This window comes from Carassius auratus, chromosome 41 (genome assembly GCF_003368295.1).
Source record: "Carassius auratus strain Wakin chromosome 41, ASM336829v1, whole genome shotgun sequence".
Lineage (NCBI taxonomy): Eukaryota > Metazoa > Chordata > Actinopteri > Cypriniformes > Cyprinidae > Carassius > Carassius auratus.
The window spans coordinates 24,596,824-24,622,673 of NC_039283.1; the positions used below are offsets into that span (position 1 = coordinate 24,596,824).

The window sequence follows — 25,850 nt, forward strand, 5'->3', positions numbered from 1 at the left end:
TATTTCAAGATATTGTTTATTCACACTGGTTTATGCATTTAATGTTTGTCCATATGGAACTTTTATTTTTCATGAGCTGTATATTTTAAGATGTACTAGGTGTAGATAAATCACATGCAAAGAATGTGAAGAGCTAATGTCAGGGCTCTCAGTCCTGGAAGTCCTGCAGAGTTTAGCTACCCCAAACAAACACACCTAAGCTAAGTAAGGTCTTCAGGATCAGGAGCACTGTCCAAGTGCGTTGGAACTGAACTCTACAGAACATGGTTCTCCAGGTTCTCTTCAGGAGTTTTAAATCTATAAATGAATTTGTACAGTTGGGTGTCTGTATGCAGAGGTGTAAATGAGCCATTTTCCATTTCCATTGTTATTGCATTCTAAATAAGAAATGTATATATTTATTTATGAATTAATTTAATGTTGATTCTGGGAAAAAAAAATTCATTCATAGATGCAAATGTATGAAGATGAAACCTTATTTTTCTGTATTCAAGGGTAATTTAATTTCCATAATTCGAATGTATAAAAATGAAAAAGGCCCAGACATTTGCAGGAATAAGAGACTTTGGTCTCTTAGAAGAGGAATTAATAAACCCCTTCTTAATTATTATATACTTTTAAATTTAAAATGTACTTACATGTACTTACAATGTAGAATGTTTTCTTTTATTATTATTATTATTTATTTATTTAACTGTTATATGCCATGCTTGATACTCATTTAACTATTAATGCCATTGTAGGTGTATATATTTTGTTTGTTTTGTTCTAGCTGTTCAAAAAAAAAAAAAAACCCTTACATCACCCTCAGCTAGAGGTGATGTTATTGGTTCGTGTCAAGCACTGGCACTTCCTGCAGGTATCACAAACCTCAAAACAAGCCAACCCATTCATTTCTTCTTTCGACGGAAACTCTCTTCTGTGTTTGTCTCTATATCGGACACCAAATTACAGATTTTTTTCTCTTTTAATCAGGTGAGGAACTGAATTAAGTACTTTGTTTCAAAACTTTTGTTTTTATTAGACAAAATTGTCAACGTTTCAACTTTATATTTTATTACAAGATAACAATTAACTTTTACTTGTGTAGCTTTTGCTTCTCACAAATGTGTGAACTGATTCTACAATAGTTTTATTAAAGAGCTTCTTTTTTGTAAAAGTAAATTAACTTTCTTTAATTATTCTCTTTAAGTAAAAAATGGCCAACACAAATGGCCCATCGCTGTTTCGTCTGGGTATCATAATCACGTTGGCAGGTGTCATCTCTCTTGGAATTATGTTTTTCTGGTTCTCACCTTCAAAAAACTGTCCACTTCCAGTTTTTATACCAGATCGAAATTCAGAAATTAACTTTGCCAAGAGCAACAACTCGGTAACTGAAAATGCAGAGGAGAAACCTATAGTTCTGTTATGGGTTTGGCCTGAAAATGACAGGTTTGAGTTCAGTGACTGCAAAAAGTTTTGCGATATTGATAATTGTCATCTGACGGATGATAGAGCTCTCTACAACGATGCAGATGATGTCATCGTTTTTCATAAAGCCATCAACTGGGATCTGTCCAACCTTCCTCCATCTCCTCGTCCTCCGTTCCAGAGGTGGATTTGGTTACATTTGGAATCTCCAACCAACACCAAAAGGATACCAGGTCTGGAAAACCTGTTCAATCTCACTCTCAGCTACAGACAGGATGCAGATATTCCTGTACGGATGCGCTTGATGACCAGGAAGAAACCTAATGAGGATTTTGTGATTCCTAAAAAGGACAAACTGGTGTGTTGGATTGTGAGTAACAATGATCCCTCAACTGGTGTCGACACAAGGAACGTTTTCTACAGAGAATTCAGGAAATACATACAAGTGACTTTGTTCGGAAAAGCCTATGCAAAGTTCCTGGATTATAATGATTACTATCCAACCATGGCCAGCTGCAAATTTTACCTTGCTTTTGAAAACTCGATTCACAAAGACTACATCACTGAGAAGATAAACGGGCCACTCGCTGTGGGAACCGTCCCTGTGGTGTTGGGTCCTCCGAGAAGAAACTATGAGAACTTTGTTCCTGCCGAGTCCTTCATTCATGTCAATGACTTCCCAGATGCAAAATCACTAGCTGAATATCTGCTTCAGCTGGACAAGGATGAAGATGCATATCACAAGTACTTTAACTGGAGGAAACATCTCACTCCAAGTCCTCCCTTGATATTCCAGACACAAGAGTTTAATCTGGCTATATGCACTGCTTGTGACCATGTAGCACGACACAGGGAATATAAAGAAGCTCATGATCTCTATGAGTGGTACTTCAATTAAAGTTACCCCAGGTTTTCTTACATTATCAGTTACAATGTTTATGAAATAGATTGTATTTTATATGATCTGTTAATTATGGTATTAGATTTTGTAACTGTTTTGGTAAATCATTGCTTATGAATTACTTAGTAATTAAGTGAAGATGCTTTTGTTTTAATTTATAGCCTACTCAAGCTCCCTTCCCATAAACAGTCACGGATAAAAATTTTAAATGCATGCAAAAGTATATTGCACAAGATTTACAAATAAAAGCAATGTTTTCAGAATAGCAAACAATGGACACGGATTGAAAAATAATACAAGTAAATAAAATAAAAAATTATAACGCATTTTTTAAAATAATAAGCATGGATCAAAACTTTAAATACGTTTAAAATTATATTGCACAAAATTGAAATATTAATGCGAATACTGTCTGACTTGCGCACAAAATCATGTTTGCCTTGGTCTCTTTTTTCCTCCTCTCAAACATTTCTGCTCATGTTTTAATTTTTGTTTGCTCATGCTAATTTGCCCTTCTGCTTTTGTTTGTTCTGCTTTTCCAAATATTGCGGTTAGAGTTCATGTAAATGAGGGCGGTTTTAAGCGACATCATTGGTCCATTAGTTCTAGATTGACAGCTCCGCTGCTGTTGTGGGCGTGTCGTCAGTTAAGAATGACGTGAATGATCAAAGTGAATCTTGTATTGGTGGATTACTTTAACTGATCGACGTAGGGAAATTTATTCTGAATTTAACCCACCCCCAATGTTGAAATTGTTGATAAGCTGTTAGTTGGAAGCCTGTGCGCACTGTGCGGCATAACATGCAAATTATATGCATATGGCTGCATTAGCTGTTAGATATGTAAGATAAATGTGTAAGAGTATGTGTACAGTTGTTTACTGAAAGCCGTGACTGAAGTTTTTTTATTTATATAGGCTATAGTTTTATGACAACAAACTCTTAGAAAAAAGGGATCATCGGGGTTCTATATAGAACCATAGGGTTCTTTACTCAACTCCAAAGAACCTTTTATGCTAAAAAGGATCTATAATGACAAGAAAGAACCCTTTTGGCACAAAGGGTTCATATCCTAAATTTTGTGATCATTCACATGCATTCATAATTGCATTTGAATATACAGAATAATGCAGTGAAAGAACGCACTCAAAATGCACACGCGCACTAGTATGACTTCATAATGTAACTTTACATTAGCCTAGATGCGTGCACTTTTTAGGCACGATTTGTTTAGTTTTGGAACATAAATGATACTGTTAAGGCACATCATTAAAACAAAAAATACCAGTTCACATTTCACACCTAAACAAGCATGGAAACTTAATTAGAACTAGCTACTAAATTAGTTAAAAATGCCTATCCATATACAGCTATGATTTGCGAACCCAAAACTGACTCAAATGATTCACGAAACATCTGCGAGCTCCCGAACTGATTCAAATGATTTGCGATCCCCAAACTGACTCAAATGATTCGCGATCTCGCTGAGAACTCCCGAACTGACTGAAATGATTCGCGAACTCCAAACTGACTCAAATGATTCGCGATCCCCAAATTGACTCAAATGATTCGCGATCCCGCTGCGAACTCTCGAACTGATTCAAATGATTCGCGATCCCCAAATTGACTCAAATGATTCGCGATCCCGCTGCGAACTCCTGAACTGATTCAAATGATTCGCGATCCCCAAATTGACTCAAATGATTCGCGATCCCGCTTTGAACTCCCGAACTGGCTCAAATGATTCGCGACCCCGCTCTGAACTCCCGAACTGATTCAAATGATTCGCGATCCCCAAATTGACTCAAATGATTCGTGAACCCGCTGCGAACTCCCGAACTGATTCAAATGATTCGCGATCCCCAAATTGACTCAAATGATTCGTGAACCCGCTGCGAACTCCCAAACTGACTCAAATGATTTGGAATCCCAATATACTTAATGCTATTAAAATGTGCACATCTAGAGAAATAAACAGCAGATTTTCATGTTAACAATTTTAACTTGAGAAAACGCTGCTTATACACAAATTTGTTAATAAAGTAAATAAAACAAAAACATGAATGTTTTAATGCTACTGAATAAAAATAAACGATCTACTCGATAGTCTCCGCTCATCATGACAGGATGACACACAAAACAAAAGCAGTGCTGCAAATAAATTAATAGATATGACCATGGAAAATATTTATTGCAAAATCATTGCTTTCTCGCTGTTTCATTTGTTATGCAATTCTTAATTTTTGTTTGCAAAAAGCTAATTTATTTTCCTCAATACTTTAAATAAAAAATTTAAATTTGTTTTTATTTTGTTTTTGTATATTTTAAACAAGTTAAATATTTCTGATTTATTAAAATAAAAATTCACATACATGGATTTTTCTGGGCTAAGCACTGGATCTCCACTCACCCTAGAACCACCCCTGGTTCTTAGTTTGAAAGAGTTCTTATTTTTATATTTTCAGTTTTCTTTTTAAATTCAGTTTAGTTAATGTTTTAGCATTTTGGTGTGCTTTCTGTCACTTTTATTCTTTTTTTAATGTATTTCTTTTTTAACTTCATACTTCAAGCATATTTCCGTTAGTTGCCTTAAGGCAAATTTTCTAATTTTTGTTCAATTGAAGTTAAATATTTATATTTAATTTGAATTTCAATTAACAAAGATGATTTTGAAAGCATGTAGTTTTTGGATTAATTTGGATAATATATGTATTGATTCTGTATAAATATATACATTATTTTTGATTGATGATTCATTTATTTATTTCAAGTAAATAAAATCAGACTTGTTTTAGTTTATTTTCAGTACACCATGAATAGAGAAAGTGCTCATTCTTATCATGCAAATACTATGTAACACTACGAGGAGAAATGGAACACAGACATATAAGGACTCGGAGGGTGCACCAATTCCAGGGTGAGGTTAAAAGCAGCCAAAAATATTAACACGGTGCCACCACTAACAAAAGCTTGAAACACCCCACTCAAAACACTTCAGTTTTTGTCCCTTTTATTTCTTGACAAGAAATGCATTTATTTAGATGCGGAACCACCATATCTCTTTAGGCTATGACCACATCAAACAATATTTTTAGACTATTTGTCATTAACACTCAATTCCATGTCCCATCAGCCGTTTTACTGCGCTCACAGTGCACACTCTTCAACAGTACGCAGATATGTGGCGCACGCTCTATATCACTTCATCATAAATATCCTGCTAAAGAAACTTTGAACATAGGCTGCATACATCGTTCTGTCCTCTAAGCTAAGTCATGAAAACACCAAAAATTAAAAACTGCAAACTGCATGTATGCAGCACACAAGAACGTCTCTCAAATGCATGTACATAAATATAATATTCTGCAATTCGAGATTACCAGATAAAGCACAAGATGATATGTATTTTTTATTTGTAATTTAATGCACAAATAAGTGTGAGCTCAGGGCACTTATAGGCTACTAGAAAATATGCGAAAATTAAAAAAATTTAATGCATCAAATAACTCATTTTATATTCTGGCATTTTTGACTGTTGACTTCAGACTTTTTTAAATTTGTATCAATAAACTTGCCTCATCCAGGAGTATGAGTATGTTGGAGAGCTAGCATTTGGGAGTTAATAGAAGCTGAAACAATAATGCTACAGTATAGTGTGCCCCTTTACTAAAATACCTGGAGGTGAGGAATAATACAAAAAAAAAGTCATATTCACCCAGTATTACTTGATCTAATTTACAAATATCTCAATTACAGTTAAGTAGAAATTAATTGTACTCAGCTGTGTTTTTTGGGCACTAAAACAGTCCAGTACATTAGAATCAAACATATTTTTATATTGAAATAATGAAGATTTCTGTGCCACCCCAGACACCCCTATGAAAAACATCCTGGCTGTGTATTAAACATATTAAACACGTCTTTTTGGGCAAGAACCAGACATGGGTGTCATGTAGGATAAATATATATTTTGTAATGGTACATAATTTGTATATAATGAGATTACAATTTAATAATAAGGTCAGACATTTCTAATTATATAATGTTTCCTTTCCACGATTATTCAAACAGCGAATTATATAGAGAGAGTGACATTATGTGCTGTAACACTGATCTATCACGAATTTAAGCACTAAGATTCAAGATTCAAGTTATTCTTTTGGCTGATTTTCCGTGCAACATGAGAAGATCTTAATTTAATGTCACATTCGACACTCTCTATTCATATTCACTTTGTTAGCAACAGACATAATAGATTATATTTGTTTGTGCAGGGACATTTGTTGTCCAATTAAGTGGCATTTTTGCCCCAAGTCCCCATACGCCTTACACATGCTCCGTCTATACTTCAATTCAGTGTTTCTCTATAGAGAGCACATAATAGGGAATAGGGAACACATATTCACTATTAATTAATACAATTCTTCCTCAATAAACTCCTAATTTGCTGCTTATTTGGTTAGTAAGATAGTAAGGTTTAGGGATGAGGTAAGCGTTAAGGGATCTCAAATATGGTCATGCAGAATGAGACATTAATATGTGTTTTAGAAGGACTAATAAATAGATAAAATGCTAGTAATATGCATGCTAATAAGCAACCAGTTAATAGTGAGAACTGGTCCTTAAAATAAAGTGTGACCATATTCTTTTAGCTCCTCCTAGAGGATGGGAAAGGAACGTGGTTCCTACACCTCAAAGACCAAGAAAGTTTAATTTTAACAATCTGCCTGCACATCACAAAAGTTGTTATACTACAGCATTCATGATATCTGTTGCTGAACAAAATATGCATGCTGCATCGCTGTGCATGTAAAAAATTCTCTCTGTAGAGCTGATTATTTGTCTGTCATCTCTCAGAGTGCTCCGGTGAAGTGGTGTGGTCCAGACGGCTGGGTTGTACTGATCCGAGCTGTCAGAAGTTGGTTTGACCGAGTAGTTGTGGAGCTCCTGAGAGCCGGAGTGTGGCTGTCAATAACACTGACCACACCGGTAAGAGTGCCATTAACTCCTTGCATGTGGAGTCCTTCAATCAATGTCGTCTTCTAGAATACATTACAGAAAGAGTTTTAGTTTCTTTTGCAGTTGGACAGTAATGTGTTTTGCCCTTTCTGGTTATGTCTTTGCCACTGTCTCTGTTCTGTCCTGAACTCCCCAGTGCCGTCCTCCATCTCCTCCAGCACCGATCAACACATCCAGCTCAGAACACAGTTAATGTGCTGTATCACCTGGGCATCTTCCAAGCCTCTGTTTCTCTCTCTCTCTCTCTCTTCCCATAAGACGTTCCTGGATGCTCTCATGTCATTGTTTGGCTTCGTACAGTACTTTGTGACCACTCTTGTGCACCACAACACGCCATTTCCTGATCACCCTGGCCCTGTCTGTTATCAATTCCTTCTTGCATCTCCTCTCTCTCTCTCTCTCTCTCTCTCTCTCTCTCCTTCTCTTCATCCAGGGAGATCTGACCTCCACTGGGACTCTCATTCGCTACGGTGCTACAGTGGACTTACAGGACCATAAGGTGAAGGGAAAAGGCACTCTCTTCTATAAATATTAAGAAGTGCCTCATTTTCAGGGATAATTGGCCACAGGGGGATGTCAACAACTCTGCCTACGTAAGTCAGCTCTGCAGCTGTTCCTTCCAATTCCATTTACAATTTTAGCATGCTCTCATGTTTTGTTCTCAGCAGTGATTGGCAGATGGGAATGGCATTGGTCAGCCCAAGGATTCTTGGCCACCCATCTCACCCTATCAGCACTCTCCATGAAGTGATGTCAGAGATGGAGGACGAGGAGAGGGAGATGACCCAGGACATTCCTTGTTTCCGGTTTCCACAACCTGTGCCTCGACAGCGCTCGTTCTCCTGTACCCAGCAAGCACTGAACCGCCGCTCCAGTGGCAACCATCCAGAGTCAGTTAGCAGTGCCAGTCAAAAAAATAGCCAATGAGCATGCAGAAATAGTGATCGTGCCCCACCCTAGAGAAGCGGCCAGCCAATCAGAGAGCAAAAACACAGGGAACGTCCCCAGCGCAGCTCAGATGGACTCTGAGAAAGAGAATATAAGGTACCGCAACTCCAAAATCAGTGACAGGGTCAATAGTGAGCCCACCGACTCCATCCAAAGCAGGAAGTGCCAAAAAAAAAACAAAAAAAGACACTGATTAATGCATAAAACTGTTGTTTAAAATTTTTCTACTGACTGTATGAAAATAATCTAATATTATTGGCTGAATTTCAGGAAAACATGTTCTCATCCCAAAATTAAAATAAACAAAAGTTATAACAAAAAAAAAGAAGCCTATTTAGAACTAGTAAATAAAACCCATTTTTCCCTTCATTTTTGTCTCATTACTATTATATGTTTGCATGTTTTGCTTTTTAGTATTTTAGGGTTTATAACACAAAATATAAATAATAATAATAATAATAATAATCTTATCACTACAGCAGTAAGAATAAATTTTGTGCATTACAGGAATTGTTTTATTTTCATGAAAATAATCATAAATCAATAAACATCATATACTACAATAATTATATTACAGTTCAATAATAACATCTTAATCTCAAATATTTTAATATTGTCATAAAATCTTAATTCAGCTAAAATATGCTTAATTTTCTGTAATTTTTTCTCATCCTATTATATTTTATTGCATTTTCTTGCCACCGGATCTGCTCTCCATTTTAGAGTTTAGGAGGGTTCCCAAGGTTCACTAATGTTTTCCACAAAAAAAGTATTATACCTAAAGAAATTAATAGTAAATGCATTTAACATAAAGTGCACTCACATGAGATGAAGTTTCTAGAATGGTCAAGATTCCAGTGCGTCTTTCACAATGGTCCAACTTGACTGAAATATCATCCAGTGATATATTAACAAATAACATTCGACTGGGACATTAATCAGATTACTGAAGTAAAATTGGCTGCAATTGCCCTTTTATGTTAAGCAAACACTTTTCAGTGATAAAAATATAGGTGAAACAGATCATGTCCTTAGAAAAAAGATATTTAAGTGCAAATGATGAATGTGTACACAGACAGTCTTTATTGTAAAAGAGGTAGAGAATACAGGTGTTTCACTGTACAGAGAAAAGACAGCACTGTTGATATACTCATTCAAACGGGAAATAAAGACAGCAAACACACCTCATTCATTTAACTGATGCACACACAAACTCAGTAAAAAAAGAGAAAAGCACACACACACACACACACACACACACACACAAAAACCAACAATCTTTGGATTTTTCTCTATTGCCCCCTTCACCAAAGCCAATTCTATCTGAGCTCTGAATAAACAATATAAAGCAGTGATAATAATAATATAATAACTATAATGAAAGCAGTCTTAATGCAGTTTAAAAAGTTCCCCTTTCAACACCCAGATATTGCAGTAACAAATAGTGGAAGTTGTATTGTAGTGGAAAAGTGAAATAACATACATGACGGCAAGCATACGCCATGATCTCATCCAACACTTCTCTCTCTCTCTCTCTCTCTCTCACACACACACACACACACACACTCATTCAAACGGAAAAAGGGCCTTATTCATGAAACGAAAGCTCAACAGATGTTTAAGTTGTTTGTAAAATTAAAACTTAGATGTAAATTAGTATTTAACAGTTCCACAAACATTATATACCATACCATATTTTCTGAACTATAAGTCGCACTTTTTTTTCATAGTTTGGCTGGTCCTGCGACATATAGTCCAGTGCGACTTATATATGTTTTTTTTTCCTCGTCATGACGTATTTTTGGACTGATGCGACTTATACTTAGGTGCGACTTATAGTCCGAAAAATACGGTATATATATTTGTATATGTGTGTGTATATATATGTATGCATATGCATAAATTCCATGAACTGTAACAAAAACTTAAGTAAGTAACTTAATTAGTGTTACACACAAATATACATATATATATATATATATATATGAAGAGTTCAGATGCAAACGCCTCTAAATGCCATCTGAAATTTTCATCTAAAATTAGAATTTTTATCAGGCTTCTATATTTATGTTCAGTTATTTCACTTTAATAGCCTGGAAAAGGACCTGCACATTGTCATTAAAGTAAAATGACTCAATCTAAGCATAGGAGCTTGATAAAAGTCCTAATTTTAGATGAAAATTTCAGATGGCACTTAGAGGCTTTTGCATCTGAACTATTCATATATATATATATATATATTAATATATATACACACACACACACAAGACATTTTGACTGAAATCAGTTCTGCTCACATTGAAGTCAATGCAAAATAAAAAAATACAATTTTACAAACAGTTTACTTCATGAATACGGCCCATTATTTTGTAAATTACCGTATTGAATGGAATACGCCAATTTTCATAAGAACAGATGTATGAACGATTTACACAGAAAATCTCTGCTCGTATTTCAGTCCGATAATGAGCTTCTAAAAACAAAAATGAGAATAACTAAAACTGCAGTAGGGTAGAAGAGTGAGCATCATTCTTTCGTCCTGGTGGCAGGAGTTCATCAGTCAGAGTTGTCGGAGTGATCGCTGCCGGGTGAAGTGGCCGAGGGAGGCGTGTTCTGCTCCTGCCAGTTACCATTAGTCTGTACAGACAGAAAACTGCTCTTAAAACCATACAAAGAAGTCATCCTGTACAGAGATCTCTAAACATATTCAAATACTAGCATACATGACAATATTTAAAAGGATAGTTCAACCAAAATCATTCATGGGGTCATTTTAATTTTTAGGTGAACTATCACTTTAAGGCATAGTAAGTGAAAAAAACTAAATTGTGCTTAAGCATGTGCTAAAGATGTTATTTAAAATGATCCAGCTGAAAGTAATAGTCTGAATTGATATGAGGAAAACATTTCACTTTTTTTACGGAAGTTCTAAGCGGCCGTGCATTATAATTTTTTTTCCTTTTTGTTTTCTCGTTATAACGCCTTATTTTTCTCGTTATCTCGACATAACGAAAGTCGTTTTCTCGTTATAACGACTTATTTTTCTCGTTATCTCGACATAACGAAGTTCGTTTTCTCGTTATAACGACTTATTTTTCTCGTTATCTCGACATAACGAAGTTCGTTTTCTCGTTATAACGACTCATTTTTCTCGTTATCTCGACATAAAAGTTTGTTTTCTCGTCATAACGACATATAACAGTTTTACTGTTGCTATAGTAACGAACGCAACTTTGACAGGCATCTGATGGACAACCATGCAGGCGCTCTTACTGTAGCCTATATTTCAGCAAATTTAGTTTCGCCTAGGTAATAAGGTCTACAATACTGTACATAAATAAAGGCTGATCAATCACTGTTGATTTTTCCAGAGACAGTACAACGAACGTTTTGTTTTTGTAATTAACATGTTTAAATGGCAACACCGCGAAATTAGAGCTGCTTGGATTAAACTCACTTTTCATTTTCCCTTTATTTGAAATAAAATTATATATAATTTGTAATTTGTAGTAGTCATTATATGATGTGGCAGATATCATGTGTGTTACAAGCTTCTGTTTGAAAAGAGCGTCCATGTGTAGGACTACGTGTAGTGTGTGTGTGTGTGTGTAGAAAAACAACATTACATTACAACGATTACAACATTATAGAACAAAACTGAATTGAATTAGCCTATGGATTTTACATATACATCACATTTCTCATCAATATGGTTAACAATAAAGATTAGTAATAAGGAAAAGAAGCACATCAGCCTGCATCGTTAAATCCCGTCCTACTGTAGATAAACAGAATACAGTGATGTCAACATTGGTTTTGATAAGCAGTTATTTTATGACACAGAACGCGTTGGTGAAACTCATGCATCTAGCAGGAACTTAATACACAAAATATTCATATTGATTCAAGCATTTAACATTTATGAATTAATTAAATGTCAGTAATGAAGACTGCACAAATTATAGCGATCACGAGGAAGGTCCGCGTACAGTAAAGTGGACAGTGTACAACACAGCATCAGTTATATTCAGGTCTATAGTGCCACCTGCTGGCGCAGTTTTGTAACTTCTTAGAGAAAATTAATTCGTTACAACGAGAAAACGAACTTCGTTATGTCGAGAAAACGAGAAAATGAAGTCGTTATAATGAGAATATGAACTTCGTTATGTCGAGATAACGAGAAAATTAAGTCGTTATAACGAGAAAACAAGAAGAAAAAATATTTTAATGCATGGCCGCTTAGAACTTCCGTACATTTTGATGTTTTTGTGTGTGTATATTTTCATGTTGTTCACATTGTCTTCAAAGTTCAAACCTCTTTTTCTTGGACATTTAGTGATTTCACTGCAGAAGTCTTATTGTAAACACAATGCTTTCTTCTTTTAATAAATCAAAAGCTGTTTTGTAAAATGGTCCACATTATTAATGAGAAGCTGATCACATGTATTATTTTGTTACAAGAAATAAAACACTATTATCATTATTTCAAGATATATTACTATTTAACACTTATTTAATGCAAGTGAAATATATACTGACAGATAATCATAACAAAAATAATAATGCAATTTAAACATTTATACCACACTTTATTTCTATTACTAATATTTTACAACTATTGTTGTCCTATCAATATATTCCTGTTTTATGCAAGTAAAATCTGATAATATTCAGATTTAACCATGAAATAATAATTTAAATTTAACAATAACAATACAATTTAATTACAATAACTTTAACATTTATAAATTTTTTTACTAATAATACACTATTAATATCATTTTAACAAGATGTATTTATATTTCACAATAATTTTTTTTAAGTGAAATGTGTCTTAAGTGTCGATTTTTCGAAACTGGGATTTATACGTCATCTGAAAGCTGAATAAATAAGCTTTTTGTATGGTTTATTGGGATCAAACAATGTTTGGCCAAGACAAAACTATATGAAAATCTTTAATCTAAGGGTGCAAAAAAATCTAAATACTGAGAAAATCGCATTTGAAGTTGTCCAAATGAATTCTGAGCATTGCATATTACTAATCAAAAATTAAGTTTTGATATATTTATGGTAGGAAATGTACAAAATATATTCATGGACATGATCTTTACTCAATATCCTAATGATTTTTGGCATGTAACAAAAATAATAATTTTGACCCATAAAATGTTTTTTTGCTATAAGCCAGGATCACAAATCGGTATGAGATCACGATGATGATGATGATAATAATACTTTAAGAATTTATACAGCACCTTATTTACTATTATTACTAACAATATACCAATATTACTATCATTATATCAAGCTACATTCCTATTTCAAACTTATTTGAATGGAAATTTGTATTATCAGATAATGATAATAATAAAAACATTATTTTTTTTGGATACGTCCATTCAAAGAGTATATATGTGTAATTCACCTCTGTTCATATGTGTGAATGTTTCTCATTAATAAATCATATGCAACTTCACACATCGCTCTTGATGTGAACAAACCTTAAAAATAATCAACAGAGCACGTGAAACCTTACAAAAAAACTGCATAAACAAGTAAAGACCCCGGATCCAAGTGATGTGCATGCAAGTCACTTAAAAAGCGAGACTGATAGACGGCAAACATGAGCATGCATGTGATGAGCTCCTCACCCGGCTCTCTCTGGTACTATAGAGTCTGTCTGAGAAGCGGGATGGAGCGTCCTACCAGAGAGAGAGAGAGAGAAGGACATTTAGACAGAGCTGCACACTAAAGCAAACACACAAAACACATCATTCCCTCTGATGTTACTGAAGCAGTGAGATCCTCGCACACAGGGACAATGACATGTGGCAGGGGAGCAGGAATGCTGTTTGAGTTTAAGACAGTCGTACCTGAGCCCCCATGTGATAGGACGGCTGCTCTCCGTTCATTGGAGGAACTCCGAGGAAGCAGTCAGCTGACCCTGACAGCGAGAACGACCCTGAGCCTGGAAAAATAAGAGGTGTATATATATCATTATTGCAATTCTGTGCAGAAGTCTGAAGCAAGGATGCACGGAATTGATCAAAAGTGACAGAAAAGATATTATTAAAATATATATTATATTTTATATAAATGCTGTTCTTTTGGACTTTCTATTCAAAGAATCCTGAAAAACATTTTCAAGAAGTATATGAAGCAGCACACCTGTTTTTAACATTGATAATAATAAGAAATGTTTCTTAAGCAGCAAATAAGCATATTAGACTGATTTATGAAGATCATGTGACACTGAAGACTGGAGGAATGATGCTGAAAATACAGCTTTGCATCGCAGGAATAAATTACATTTGAAAAAACATTAGAAAATAAAATTAGTTATTTTAAATTGTAGTAATATTTTACAATATTAATGCTTTTACCGTATTTTTGTTCAAATAAATGCAGCTTTGGTGAGAATATTCGATTTTAGAATCATTAAAATGGTGCCAAACTTTTGAACAGTCTATTAATATATTGTTTAAATTGTTAAACAACAGAATATATGTGTATTGCTTTCAAATTCTTTAATCACGTTACAGTTGAAAACATTTTTCCACAATTCTGGTTTCTTTTAATTTGATTGATTCAATCAACAGATGGTCAGTCACAAGTCAGTTTTCAGTTTCAGCTGAATATTACTGTTTCTTAATATGTCTTAAATATCCTGTTTCAAATCTCCAAATCTAGTGTGAAAACGCCTCATCAGAGCTAAAGATCTGAACTGACCCGTGGAGTTTGGAGTGTGGGGGGATTCCTCGCTCTGTGTCGCCCCTAAGGCCGTCTTCATGGCATACAGATTGGCCTCTTCCTGGAACTTCCCAATGTTCTTCTTATAGCGAATCCTCTTGTTGCCAAACCAGTTGGACACCTGTTACGATTTCAGAGGCAGAATGAAACGGATACGTCTCTGATGACCGGACGATCCCATAGTGCACTGAGAGTCAGGCTCCTCTCACAAGAGAGAACAAGCCTATGAGATCTGATAGAGGAGCTGGTACCTGAGACATAGTGATACCGCACTGCTTGGCCAGCTCTTCTTTGGCCTCCTCGCTCGGGTACGGGTTCGAGAGATGGGAATAGAAATACTCGTTCAGGACCTCTGTGGCCTGTTTGCTAAAATTACGCCGTTTACGCCTGAAAAACCAAGAAAGTGCCACAGTCAAACAAAAATCTAAAATTATCATCTACACGTAGAGCAAACAGGGTCTCTGCAGGTTTATGAAGGTAAATTTAAGACCTTTTAAGACCCATAATGAAAATTTAAGGAATAAAATGAAATGCATGTTCTCTGTCAATATGAAGTGAGTTTCTGAATAAAACACGAACATATATACATTTTATATATATATATATATATATATATATATATATATATATATATATATATATATATATATATATATATATTTATATACATATGTATACCAATGGGATGAGTAAAATCAATTTAATTGAAAAGGAAAACAAGTTTTCATCCCCCATTGACTGAAATTTGTTTTAAGCATTTAAAATTGTTAAATTTTTTAAGACTTCTCAAGGAGATGTTTTCTGAATACGTTTAGAAATTTTTTCTAGAAAACAAAAACACTGAGATATTAGTTTTTAGCAATGCATGAAACATTTAATGCCACAACGTTTTTCAATCCACATTTTAAGACCATGCAGAAAGCCGGAACAATTAACTTTCTGATATTGAAAACAAAGATTTAATATCAGAAAATGCATGAACCCACCTGGCGTCCAGAAAGCGTGAGCGCAGTATCATGACCGCTTCACAGGTGCTCTGTTTGAGCTGCGTCTGGATGGAGCTGAACTTGCGGTGGATGATGGCCACCATACGCTCGATCTCACGCGGAGATACGGGACGGGTGCGAGACTGCTCCCTCAGCAGGTTCATAACATGGGTGGTGAACTCACTGCAGGCCTGGAAACGACAATGAGATTAGAAAACACTCAGAACATGTGTTTTCTTAAGTCAGAAAACAATTTTCTGTGCAAACTGACAAAAACACAATAGTGTGCAACAGTTGGGTTCTGGAAGCAAAAATCCCATTCATTTTCTCCATAGAGGAACTGATCTTGAACAATAACTTATAAACCACTAAAGTGAGACCTACTGTGAGCGACAAGGTTATCAATTGACATTATATGCTTTGATTGAAACCATCAGCAAGCTTTATTTGAACTTATTTAAAATATTAAAAAGAAAATCATATTCAAAAGTGGAATTCCTGATGGAAAAGTACATCACCCACGATTCTGCAGAAAAATCTCCACTAAACACAAGCAAATAATCTCTTTCCATGAAGCATTGTGTGTGGCATAATAATAAGAATGATCTCTAACTACTTTAAAGTTTTGCACTATTTGTACTTGGTAGTATCCTTATTTTGCAATAGAAGAAAAAAAAAAAGTTTCTTTACATTTACAATTTCACAATGTTTTTAATACTATTATTTCAATTCAATGTCATTCACAATGCTTCATGGGCTTGCGGCTCCTTTTCTTCATTACAGCTGTTAAGCTTTGTCTTTTAGCTGATTTTCAAATATTTTTTGCTTCAAATCAAAGTTAGAAAAATTGTGATTCGCTGGTTTAGTTCACTTTTTCTGATTCTTTAACAAAGACTTTTTCTTTTAAATCCCTATGGAAATAGTGAATGAATAATATACTTCCAGAAACAACGCAGCTGAAAAAGCCATGTGATGCAGGATTCTGGACCAATGAGATTTCGCCGGGGGCGTGGCTACCCAGCACAATGGCAGCGTTATGTACCTGCTCGTATTTTTCCAGCTCTGTGTGGTAAATGTTCCGAATTTGGCTCAACTTGCTTTTATAGTCGGAGTGCTCCAGTGAGCTGTCAGGTGACATCCCGCCAGAGCTGGTCGCAGCAGAGACCGCCGCAGCGGCTCCGCCCCCCTTTTCAGGACCGGCCACACCTTCGGCCAGCAGCATGTTGTCCAATCGCACGAGCTGTGGGTCTGGAGGCTCCTCCTCCTGAGCATTTCTCATAGAAAGACCTGTAAATATGAAACAGATCCATTAGAGTTTACAGATTTACAACCACTTTGCATTGTTTCAGTTATTAAATGAAGTAAATGAACATCGTGTATTATTTTTTTCATGTTACGCCAAGACACCCCCATTTATTTGTCCGCCGTATGGCACATTTTACCACTTTTGTGAAAACTACAGATCCTATACTTCCACATTTTAGTCAAATCGGGTCAAGTGCATTATGGGTGATGCAGTTTTCCCGTGTTATTCCCCCGCAGCCCTTTTATCGAGTCACGTAGCAATTACTCCTTTAATATTCACCATATTATGTTTACACTTAATAATACAAATAACTAATTGTATTAGTACACTGGTATTAGTACTTCAAATGTAAGGAATTTTATATGTGAATAATATACATAACAATAAACATTAACAGATATAATACAAACAAATAATTTCAGAAATTATGAATTTGTTTATTTAAAAGCCATAGCAAATTATTTTTGTATGTTCATGCTATAAAAACTACATTTGAGTTGCTCAACACCCATATTTCTTAAAACTAAATTTGGGTTAGCTTATTTAAAACCCTTAATTTTCTCAGGAGTAGAAATATCACAATCCAACATGCCTGATAGTATAATGGCAGTCAATGACCTACAAGATAAATATGAGTTTTAATTCATTTTAATGTATTCTATGGAGCAACACAAGGTTAAGTGCTTCAGTCAAGAGCAAAACATTAAGAAGTTCCTGTCTCATCACTGCTTTAACATTGCAACAACCCTAAAATCTGCTTTATACGATTACACATACTCTTATTAGGAGAGATTTAATTTTTTTATGTTACTAGACAGCACTGTACGATAAACAGTGAATAGTGGCAGTAGTGTATGATTAATGACACGGGCTGTGAGGGAGCTTGCCAAACCACGGAAATTAAGTATCCATTAGGCACAAGGCCATTTAATTACTAACCATCACTATAAACATCTCAGTCCTCTTAAGGGATTTTATAAACTTAGACTCTTCATACTAACCAAAGGCATTGTGCAGTTATTATTAGGTCAGTTCTTGCCTGCAAATAATAGGATGCTGCATGCAAATAAAAAGGTTTGTGTTAATATACTAGATGGTTGTTATTATTTTCTCATAGAAGCCTATTACTATCATACTTGTACTTAATGCATGCAAACAATTTGATATCAGATGCATGAAAAACAATTTAGTTTGAGATAATATCACAGACATAAAGCTGAGAATAATGTATTCAGGAAATGCAAATGTGGTCTTCAGACAAACCAGATAACATTTGTTGTTGTTGTGATTATATAGCTATTTAAAAAACATGCAGGCAAATAATTTTGGCAAATAATATGGGTTTTTGGTATAAGATTAATTTTTAAAAGCTGCATACCTGTTCAAACCCATAATCATGATGCTATTGTTGAGTTAAACATGCTTTATTCTAAACAATTCAAATCATGCAATATTGCATGGAAACGATGGGGGTTGAGAATACATTAATAAACTAGAATAAACTCTAAATTATTATTTAGGGGAAATATTAAAATTATTGTATTTTTGTGAGGTCTACACTCTTCTGGCTTTGTTCTTGCAGAACATGGCGGCTGTGCCGATTACAAAGGCAACTTTTAAACCAATTATAAAGTTACATTTATGAGATTTACCACTTTTCAAACAAAATGCATGCTCATTACTCACCAGTTTTCTCCTTAATTTCGCACAGGACGCTGAATAAAGCCGGTTTCATCCGATGACAGTTTAAAGCGTGTTTTCTATCACAAAATAACAAGCAAAAGTCAGTCAGCTAATATTATCATGCTACCGATGGAACAGTGAAATCGCCTTGCTAGTGAAAATAAAATATTATTTCACAACCCCACTCATGATATAATTTAGATTTTTCTTTAAACATATTAAATACTGATTACCGATTTCGTTTCTACTGACTACTTTCACTTTAGCTTCAGGCAGTGATTTGTTTTTGTGGAAGGAGTAAAAAAAAGTAACTAAAATAACCTATATAGATTTATGTACATCTAATAAAGAATCAATATAATGCAACGTATATACTACAAAACTGAATAAGAAAAAGAGTTTCTTGTAAGTCAAGTAAAACGTAAACAATAGCAGTTAACTTATACCGTGAACTTCAGCACACATTCTAATAAATGTTTAAACAGTAATAACTTTAAAGGTAAAATAAAAGTGTATTTGATTGGACTAAAGATACAATTTCTTCATTAAAAAGGTTAGATAATAGATATTTCTATGTTTTAGCATACCCTTGTCTCACGCGGCCGTTAGCTCAATGCTAAACTTGTAACGTTACGTTAAGTTTTCAAAGAAATCATTTTAAATAACTAACTCACTTTGCTTGAGCTTCGTCTAAACTTTGGTCGGTAATCGTCATGATCTGTTGCAGGATGTCTCCAATGTCTCGGCGGTTGTTGTGTCCATTTTCGGTGCCTTCGAGGCCCTTGGGGTCTCCATCGGGGCGGTGTTGAGAAGGCGGGTGCACCGGGTTAAGGGGATGCATTCCCGGGTGGACGTTCAACCCGAGACCGCGGCTTGCGCTGGGCCCGTTGCCCGTGATGGGCTGCTGCGGCTGCAACATCCTGAGCAGTATATTAATCTAGATGAGTGTGTGTCCATGCATCACCACGATGGGTTCCCCTAGCGACTGACACATAAAAAACCGTGTCCTTGCATGGAAATAGGCATTCTGCAAATGCAAAAGTCAAGATATGAGTACACTTTGACCACGCAGTCCTGTTGCATGGGTCAAAATCAGTACATAAAAACTCATAGGTGAAATTGAAACCTCATCTAACCAAGAATGAAAGTGGATTTCTGCTCCCAGGAAAATGTAAAAAAAAAAAAAAAAAAAAAGATAATTTTTTTTGTGATTAAATCTCACAAAGCTGTCAAGAACATGTTCAATTAGCATCCTGAAAAAAATAAAAAAAAGATTGATAAAAAATACATATAAATCAAATGATGCTTTAATTTAGCTGATTTCAATTAAACAAAACATTACATTCCAGTGAATAGATTGATAAGTGAAATTAAAATACTTCCAGAATTGCAAAATGATTTGGGGTAGAATCATTCTTAATTAATTAATAGTTATCGTTAAAATAACTGCTGATTTCTTTTTTAAATTATTTATAAAAAAAAAATATATATATATATATATATATATATATATATATATATATATATATATATATATATGTAAATATATTATTAATATATTATATATATATATTATAATGCATTTAAATATGTAAATATCATTCATTTATTTCTTGTTCATTTATTTACTTGTTTGTTTTAAGGGCGAAATGTGAACTGGGCGTGTACTCGACTGTTTTCAAGAGATTCACTCTTGTATCAAAGCACAGTTTGAAATGTGATATTCTTGCATGCACTCAACAGTTGCTCAACATATACAAGATTCCTTACTGCAAGTGCATAGTTTACATGTCACCATGTCACGGCCCGGAGGCTTTAGGTCTGAAATGTAATCAACAGGGGGAGAAACAAGACATGTTTCTTGGTGAAAATGGAACGTGAATTTCAAGTATCTTATTTTAAATGCTAGTGGCTCATTTGGTTTCTCCACCATTCTCGAGTCTTGTTCTTTATCGCCGAGTCTAACTTCTCGTTTTTCTGGTAGTCAACAGGAAATCTGCAAAACCACAGACTGTGTTAAACAAACAGGCTGCCAGTTTCAACATGTAAGACTTTCTGAGCTGTTGAGCGTCAGCACACATTTCTAAGACATATGAATATAAAATAGCTTAGCATTTGAAAAAATAAGTTGGTTTGATATATCATGCGTATAGTGCATTTCTATACATGAGCCAATTCCACTACTTACACTGACATGGGCCAAATAAATAGGGGTGGATCAGGGCCATAAGAGAGGAACAGGAAGAGACTGTGAAGCAGTGAAGTTGTCGATGCATCGTGTCAGCTTCTAGCTCCTTTCAGATTCGTTTGTGAAAAACACTCATGTAGTTATAGATATGTGGGAGCTAATGCTTGTTCGTACACGGAGGTGAGATGCATGTGGGCTTTACTTGACATTCCACTCTGAGGACCTCGTTTTAACTCATCGAAGGTTGAGAAGGTAAGCAGGGCCGTACAGTATCACCTACTATCTAAATCTGTGTTGAAATAAGTACAGTTACATGTTGTAACTATATAATAACTATGCTGTGCACTGAAAGTGTTTAAGATAAATAGTCAAATGTCATGTTCTACTACAGACTACGTAATTAAAAATGTGTTAATAAATGTTAGACATACTTGAGATGTATATGCTGATTACATGCACGCCTGTTCAGTGTCTTTCAATGTCTCGACTTGTTGAGCAAATGGAAATGAGAGTTCTTCAACTTCGTACTTTTAATAAGCTCTCAAATTTTCTTCCATGGACAGCTCGGCAGAAGCTATGATGAACTGCGCCGAGGTCAAAGTTGAAACCTCAGTGGACAAGCAGTTGGAGCCTCTTCTCATCCTCGAAGAGGGGGATGAACCTTCGGATGTGATAAACAGCAGCAGAGGAAGGACCGTACTGAGAGTTAGGACGACTGATGAAAACACAAAGGATGACATTAGAGAAGCCACAGAGGGAAGTACACATGATCACAACAGTGTCCAAGAAGGAAAAGGTGAGAGTAAAACAATGCAAGCAGAAATGAATGAGGAGAAGAATGCAACTATAGAAAGTCAACAGGTGGAAGATCATGCAGGTCGTGAAATTATTACAAAAACCGACAAGGGACTGTCAGACGGGACGGCTGCAGGACCAGAGAAGATGCTACAAGTAGAGACTCAAGACAAATCAAGCGTTCAAGGAGAAGTAAAACTGCGGCCCAAAGACAGACTGAGCCCTGACGATGCAAAGCAAATGGTAAAGTTTCATAATTATCTGAAATTTATTCAGATTATTTATTAAGTGCAGGACTCTTTCCTGTGTTAATGTATTTACTATTGAATCACTCAGTGTAACGAAACATTTTTATTATCGATTATATTAGCATCTTCATTTGGTTGGGGTCGGTGAGATTTCTTAATGTTTTTAAAAAGTCTCTTACATGAGTTAATTTGATAAAAAATATGTGTGTTTTCTATTGTAATATATTTATTCCTGTGATCAAAGCTGAATTTTTTTATAATCATCAGTGTCACATGATCCTTCAGAAATTATTCTGATATGCTGATTTGCTGCTCAAGAAACATTTCCTATTATCGATATTTAAAACATTTGTGCTGCTTCCTATGTTTATGGAAACCGTGATACAGTATTCTTTGATGAAGAGAGATTTCAAAAAGGAAGAACATTATAAATGTATTTACTGTCACTTTTGATCAATGCAATTCATCCTTGTGGAATAAAAGTGTTAATATAATAATATTAATAATAAAAAAAACTCTTAACTACAGACTTTTGACCAGTATTGTAAATGAGTCCCAAAGCTAACAGGTATGGACTAATAATATTTCAAAAGCTTCACATTTGTTACTTTAGTTGTCGTGGGATTAGAAAGCCTTTTTTTTTTGCATCAAAAAATAAATAATAATAATAATAATTTTCCATGATTTTGTACATTTCCAAAGCACTTTTAAAAGGTATTTACAAAAATACAAAAGTTTCGTCTAGAGCAACTGACACACCCATTATTAAGAATTATGAAATGAACGTTACTTCTGTAATCTGAAATATTTATGAGTGAAAAGGTCAAAAAACAAAACAAAAGCCCTTTATTTGATCCGTCAGGAGCTGAGTGGATTGTGTTGAGGAGATACCATTACTGACTTTTGGAAATTAGGCAATATCTAGACACTTACAGTATGGAAAGACTCGTTTGACTCCAAACTTGCATGAGTTTCTTTCTTCTGTTAAACACAAAGGAAGATATTCTGACGAATGTGGGTAACCCAACTGTTGCTGGTAGCCATTGACTTCCACAATGTGGAAATGGCTCAATGGCTACCATCAACCGTTGGGTTACCCACATTCTTCAGAATATCTTCTTTAGTGTTTAACAGAAGAAAGAAACTCATGCCGGTTTGGCTCAACATGAAGGTGAGTACATGATCATTTTGGTCGAACCGTCGCTTTAATGACGGATTGGATGTGATGTGCTCAGGTTCACAGGACATCTCAAGATTTCCCAGACGCTTTGTGTGAGCTGTTGTTCGCGTTACAAGAGGGCCGGCGACTCAATGACCAGCGCTGCTCGTTCAGTCTGGATCGCCGCAGGAGGTGTTACTCAGAGCCCTGCACACCTCGCCACAGCCAGAGAGGTGAAGAAACACAGTCTGAATGCATCTCCTTGCCATTATTACGGAAAATAATACAACACACAGGACTGATTGAACTGTGTCTTTCCATACAGTGGTGTTCTCCTCCATGACGTCCCTGCAGAAGGAGGAGTTCTTCGATTTGTTGGCGACTTCTCAGGGTCGTCGACTGGATGACCAGCGAGCAGAGCTCCAGAACATTCCTTCTGCCCCCCCACCTCCACTGCCCAAAGCCAAACAGAGGAAGAGCAGCTGGAAGATCCCCGAGGTCACCCGAACCGTTCCCATGCAGACACCCAAAGAGGACTTCTACAACATGATCGTCAACTCACAAGTGAGCGCTGCGGAGATGTTGTTTATCACCACTGGAACAGACACATATAATCTAGTCTGCATCTTTTCTTTGTATTTGAATTATGTCTGGAACGTATTCTTTTCTTATTTCTAACTTCACTAAACACAGGGATCTCATACTCGCTGATGCCAGGATCCCAAATATAATATAAAATATTACATAGACAGCTGTATATTTTCATCTGAGACTGACTTTAGAAACATGTTTATTTATTTATTTGTTTTCAAAGACAAATAACTGTTTGTTTGTTTTTATTTATTTCTTGCTGTTAAAATTCTGCCAAATTGGTAACGGCTAATGTTTTTGATTTCAAAAATTATTATTATTGTATTAACTTTTTAATAATAATAATAATATATTATAATATTAGAAATTATTATTTTTATTTATCTTAACACATTTATAATCAATATAATATTTTCAAGTCAGTAATGTGAAATTGGTAACGGCTAATGTTTTTAATTTCAAAAATAATTATTATTGTATTAACTTTTTAATAATAAATATAATATTCTAAAAATTATTATTATTATTTATCACAACAAATTTATAACCAATATTATATTTTCCAGTCAGTAATGTCAAATTGGTTAAGGCTAATGTTTTTAATTCCTAACATTATTATTATTGTATTAACCTTTTAATAATAATGATAATAATTAAAAAATATATTTTTATTATTATTTATCAGAACAAATGTATAATCAATATTATATTTTCCAGTCAGGAATGTCAAATTGGTAAATGTTAATGATTTTGATTTATTATTATTGTATTAACATTTTAATAATAATAATAATAATAACAATAATAATAATAATAATAATAATAATAATAATGTATTATTATAAAAAATATATATTATTTGTCACAAAACATTTATAATCAGTATGATATTTTCCAGTCAGTAATGTCAAATTGGTAAAGGCTAATGGTATTTATTTCTAAAATGTGTATTATTGTCATATCCTTTTCATTATATTTATACAATTTATAATATAAAAAATTATTTTATAATTTTTCACTACAAAACATGTATCATCAATATAATAAGTTCTAGACAGTAATGTCAAATATGTAATGGCTAATGTTTTGATTTCTTAAATTAATTAATAATAAAATGATTCTCATTAAAAGTAATAATAATAATAATTATTGTTGTCACTATTAATTGATTGATTGATTTCTATTTTTGTTTGCCCAGGCCCAGGGGCGGCTGGAGGAGCAGCGCAGTGCAGCTCCAGGACCGATGGACGATGAAGATTTCTTTAGTTTGTTGCTGAAGGTCCAGGGCGGAAGAATGGATGAACAGAGAACGGAGCTCAAACCTGGTCATTAAGAGAGAATCAAACGGGAGGTTCCTGCTTTACTGGGCCTGTTACAGTGTGTGAGTTTATCCTGTCAGACTCTTTCCTGTACAAGTATCTATAAAGATCAGACTACCAGTATAAGAACACTTGCACTACTTCTTGCTACACTTATTGCGCTTGAAATCATAACTCAATATTAAACGGGAGAGTCACAGAATATCTCTTGCTTTAAAGATAAAGGTCATTTGAAGGATCTCTGCTCTTTCTGTTATGTACATGCTACGGTAAGGAAATAAAGGTTTCAATGTGAATTATAATGTTTACTGTAATTATTATTATGAATTATGAATTATTATGCACAGATTTCTAATAATTCATAATTCTTACATCACAGATTCATCCACTAGATGGCGAAAGAGACTAATCATTTTAATCTCACTTGAGTAGGAAGGACAAACATAATGCAAATATATATGCATTTAATGCATTTTATCAGCTATATATGTGAAATTGGTAACGGCTAATGTTTTTAATTTCAAAAATAATTATTATTGTATTAA

The 25,850-nt window shown here is 34.7% G+C and overlaps 3 protein-coding genes across 4 annotated transcripts; 2 read left to right on the forward strand and 1 right to left on the reverse strand.

The window, feature by feature from the left end:
- The first annotated feature begins 896 nt into the window (after positions 1-896).
- LOC113059359 (alpha-(1,3)-fucosyltransferase 9-like) lies at positions 897-2,650 on the forward strand. The gene is made up of 2 exons (XM_026227817.1): positions 897-975; positions 1,193-2,650. Exon 2 carries the CDS (start codon positions 1,199-1,201, stop codon positions 2,309-2,311), a length of 1,113 nt encoding a protein of 370 aa, XP_026083602.1. The 5' UTR covers positions 897-975; positions 1,193-1,198; the 3' UTR covers positions 2,312-2,650.
- Positions 2,651-10,453: 7,803 nt separating this feature from the next.
- LOC113059355 (pre-B-cell leukemia transcription factor 1-like) lies at positions 10,454-20,019 on the reverse strand. Of its 2 annotated transcripts, XM_026227807.1 has the most exons (9): positions 19,680-20,017; positions 19,009-19,082; positions 17,059-17,303; positions 16,017-16,207; positions 15,282-15,417; positions 15,010-15,151; positions 14,154-14,248; positions 13,932-13,982; positions 10,455-10,917 (listed from the first exon to the last, which is right to left on the reverse strand). In XM_026227807.1, exons 1-9 carry the CDS (start codon positions 19,922-19,924, stop codon positions 10,837-10,839), a joined length of 1,260 nt encoding a protein of 419 aa, XP_026083592.1. In that variant the 5' UTR covers positions 19,925-20,017; the 3' UTR covers positions 10,455-10,836. The 2 variants fall into 2 exon arrangements, with proteins under 2 accessions (XP_026083593.1, XP_026083592.1); XM_026227808.1 differs by lacking the exon at positions 13,932-13,982 and having other exon boundaries at positions 10,454-10,917; positions 19,680-20,019.
- A 1,205-nt stretch (positions 20,020-21,224) lies between these two features.
- On the forward strand, positions 21,225-25,601 carry LOC113059363 (G-protein-signaling modulator 1-like). Its single transcript, XM_026227821.1, has 5 exons — positions 21,225-21,445; positions 21,757-22,231; positions 23,472-23,628; positions 23,721-23,959; positions 25,185-25,601. The coding sequence occupies exons 2-5, from the start codon at positions 21,770-21,772 to the stop codon at positions 25,317-25,319; spliced, it is 993 nt and encodes a 330-aa protein (XP_026083606.1). The 5' UTR covers positions 21,225-21,445; positions 21,757-21,769; the 3' UTR covers positions 25,320-25,601.
- Positions 25,602-25,850: the final 249 nt, after the last annotated feature.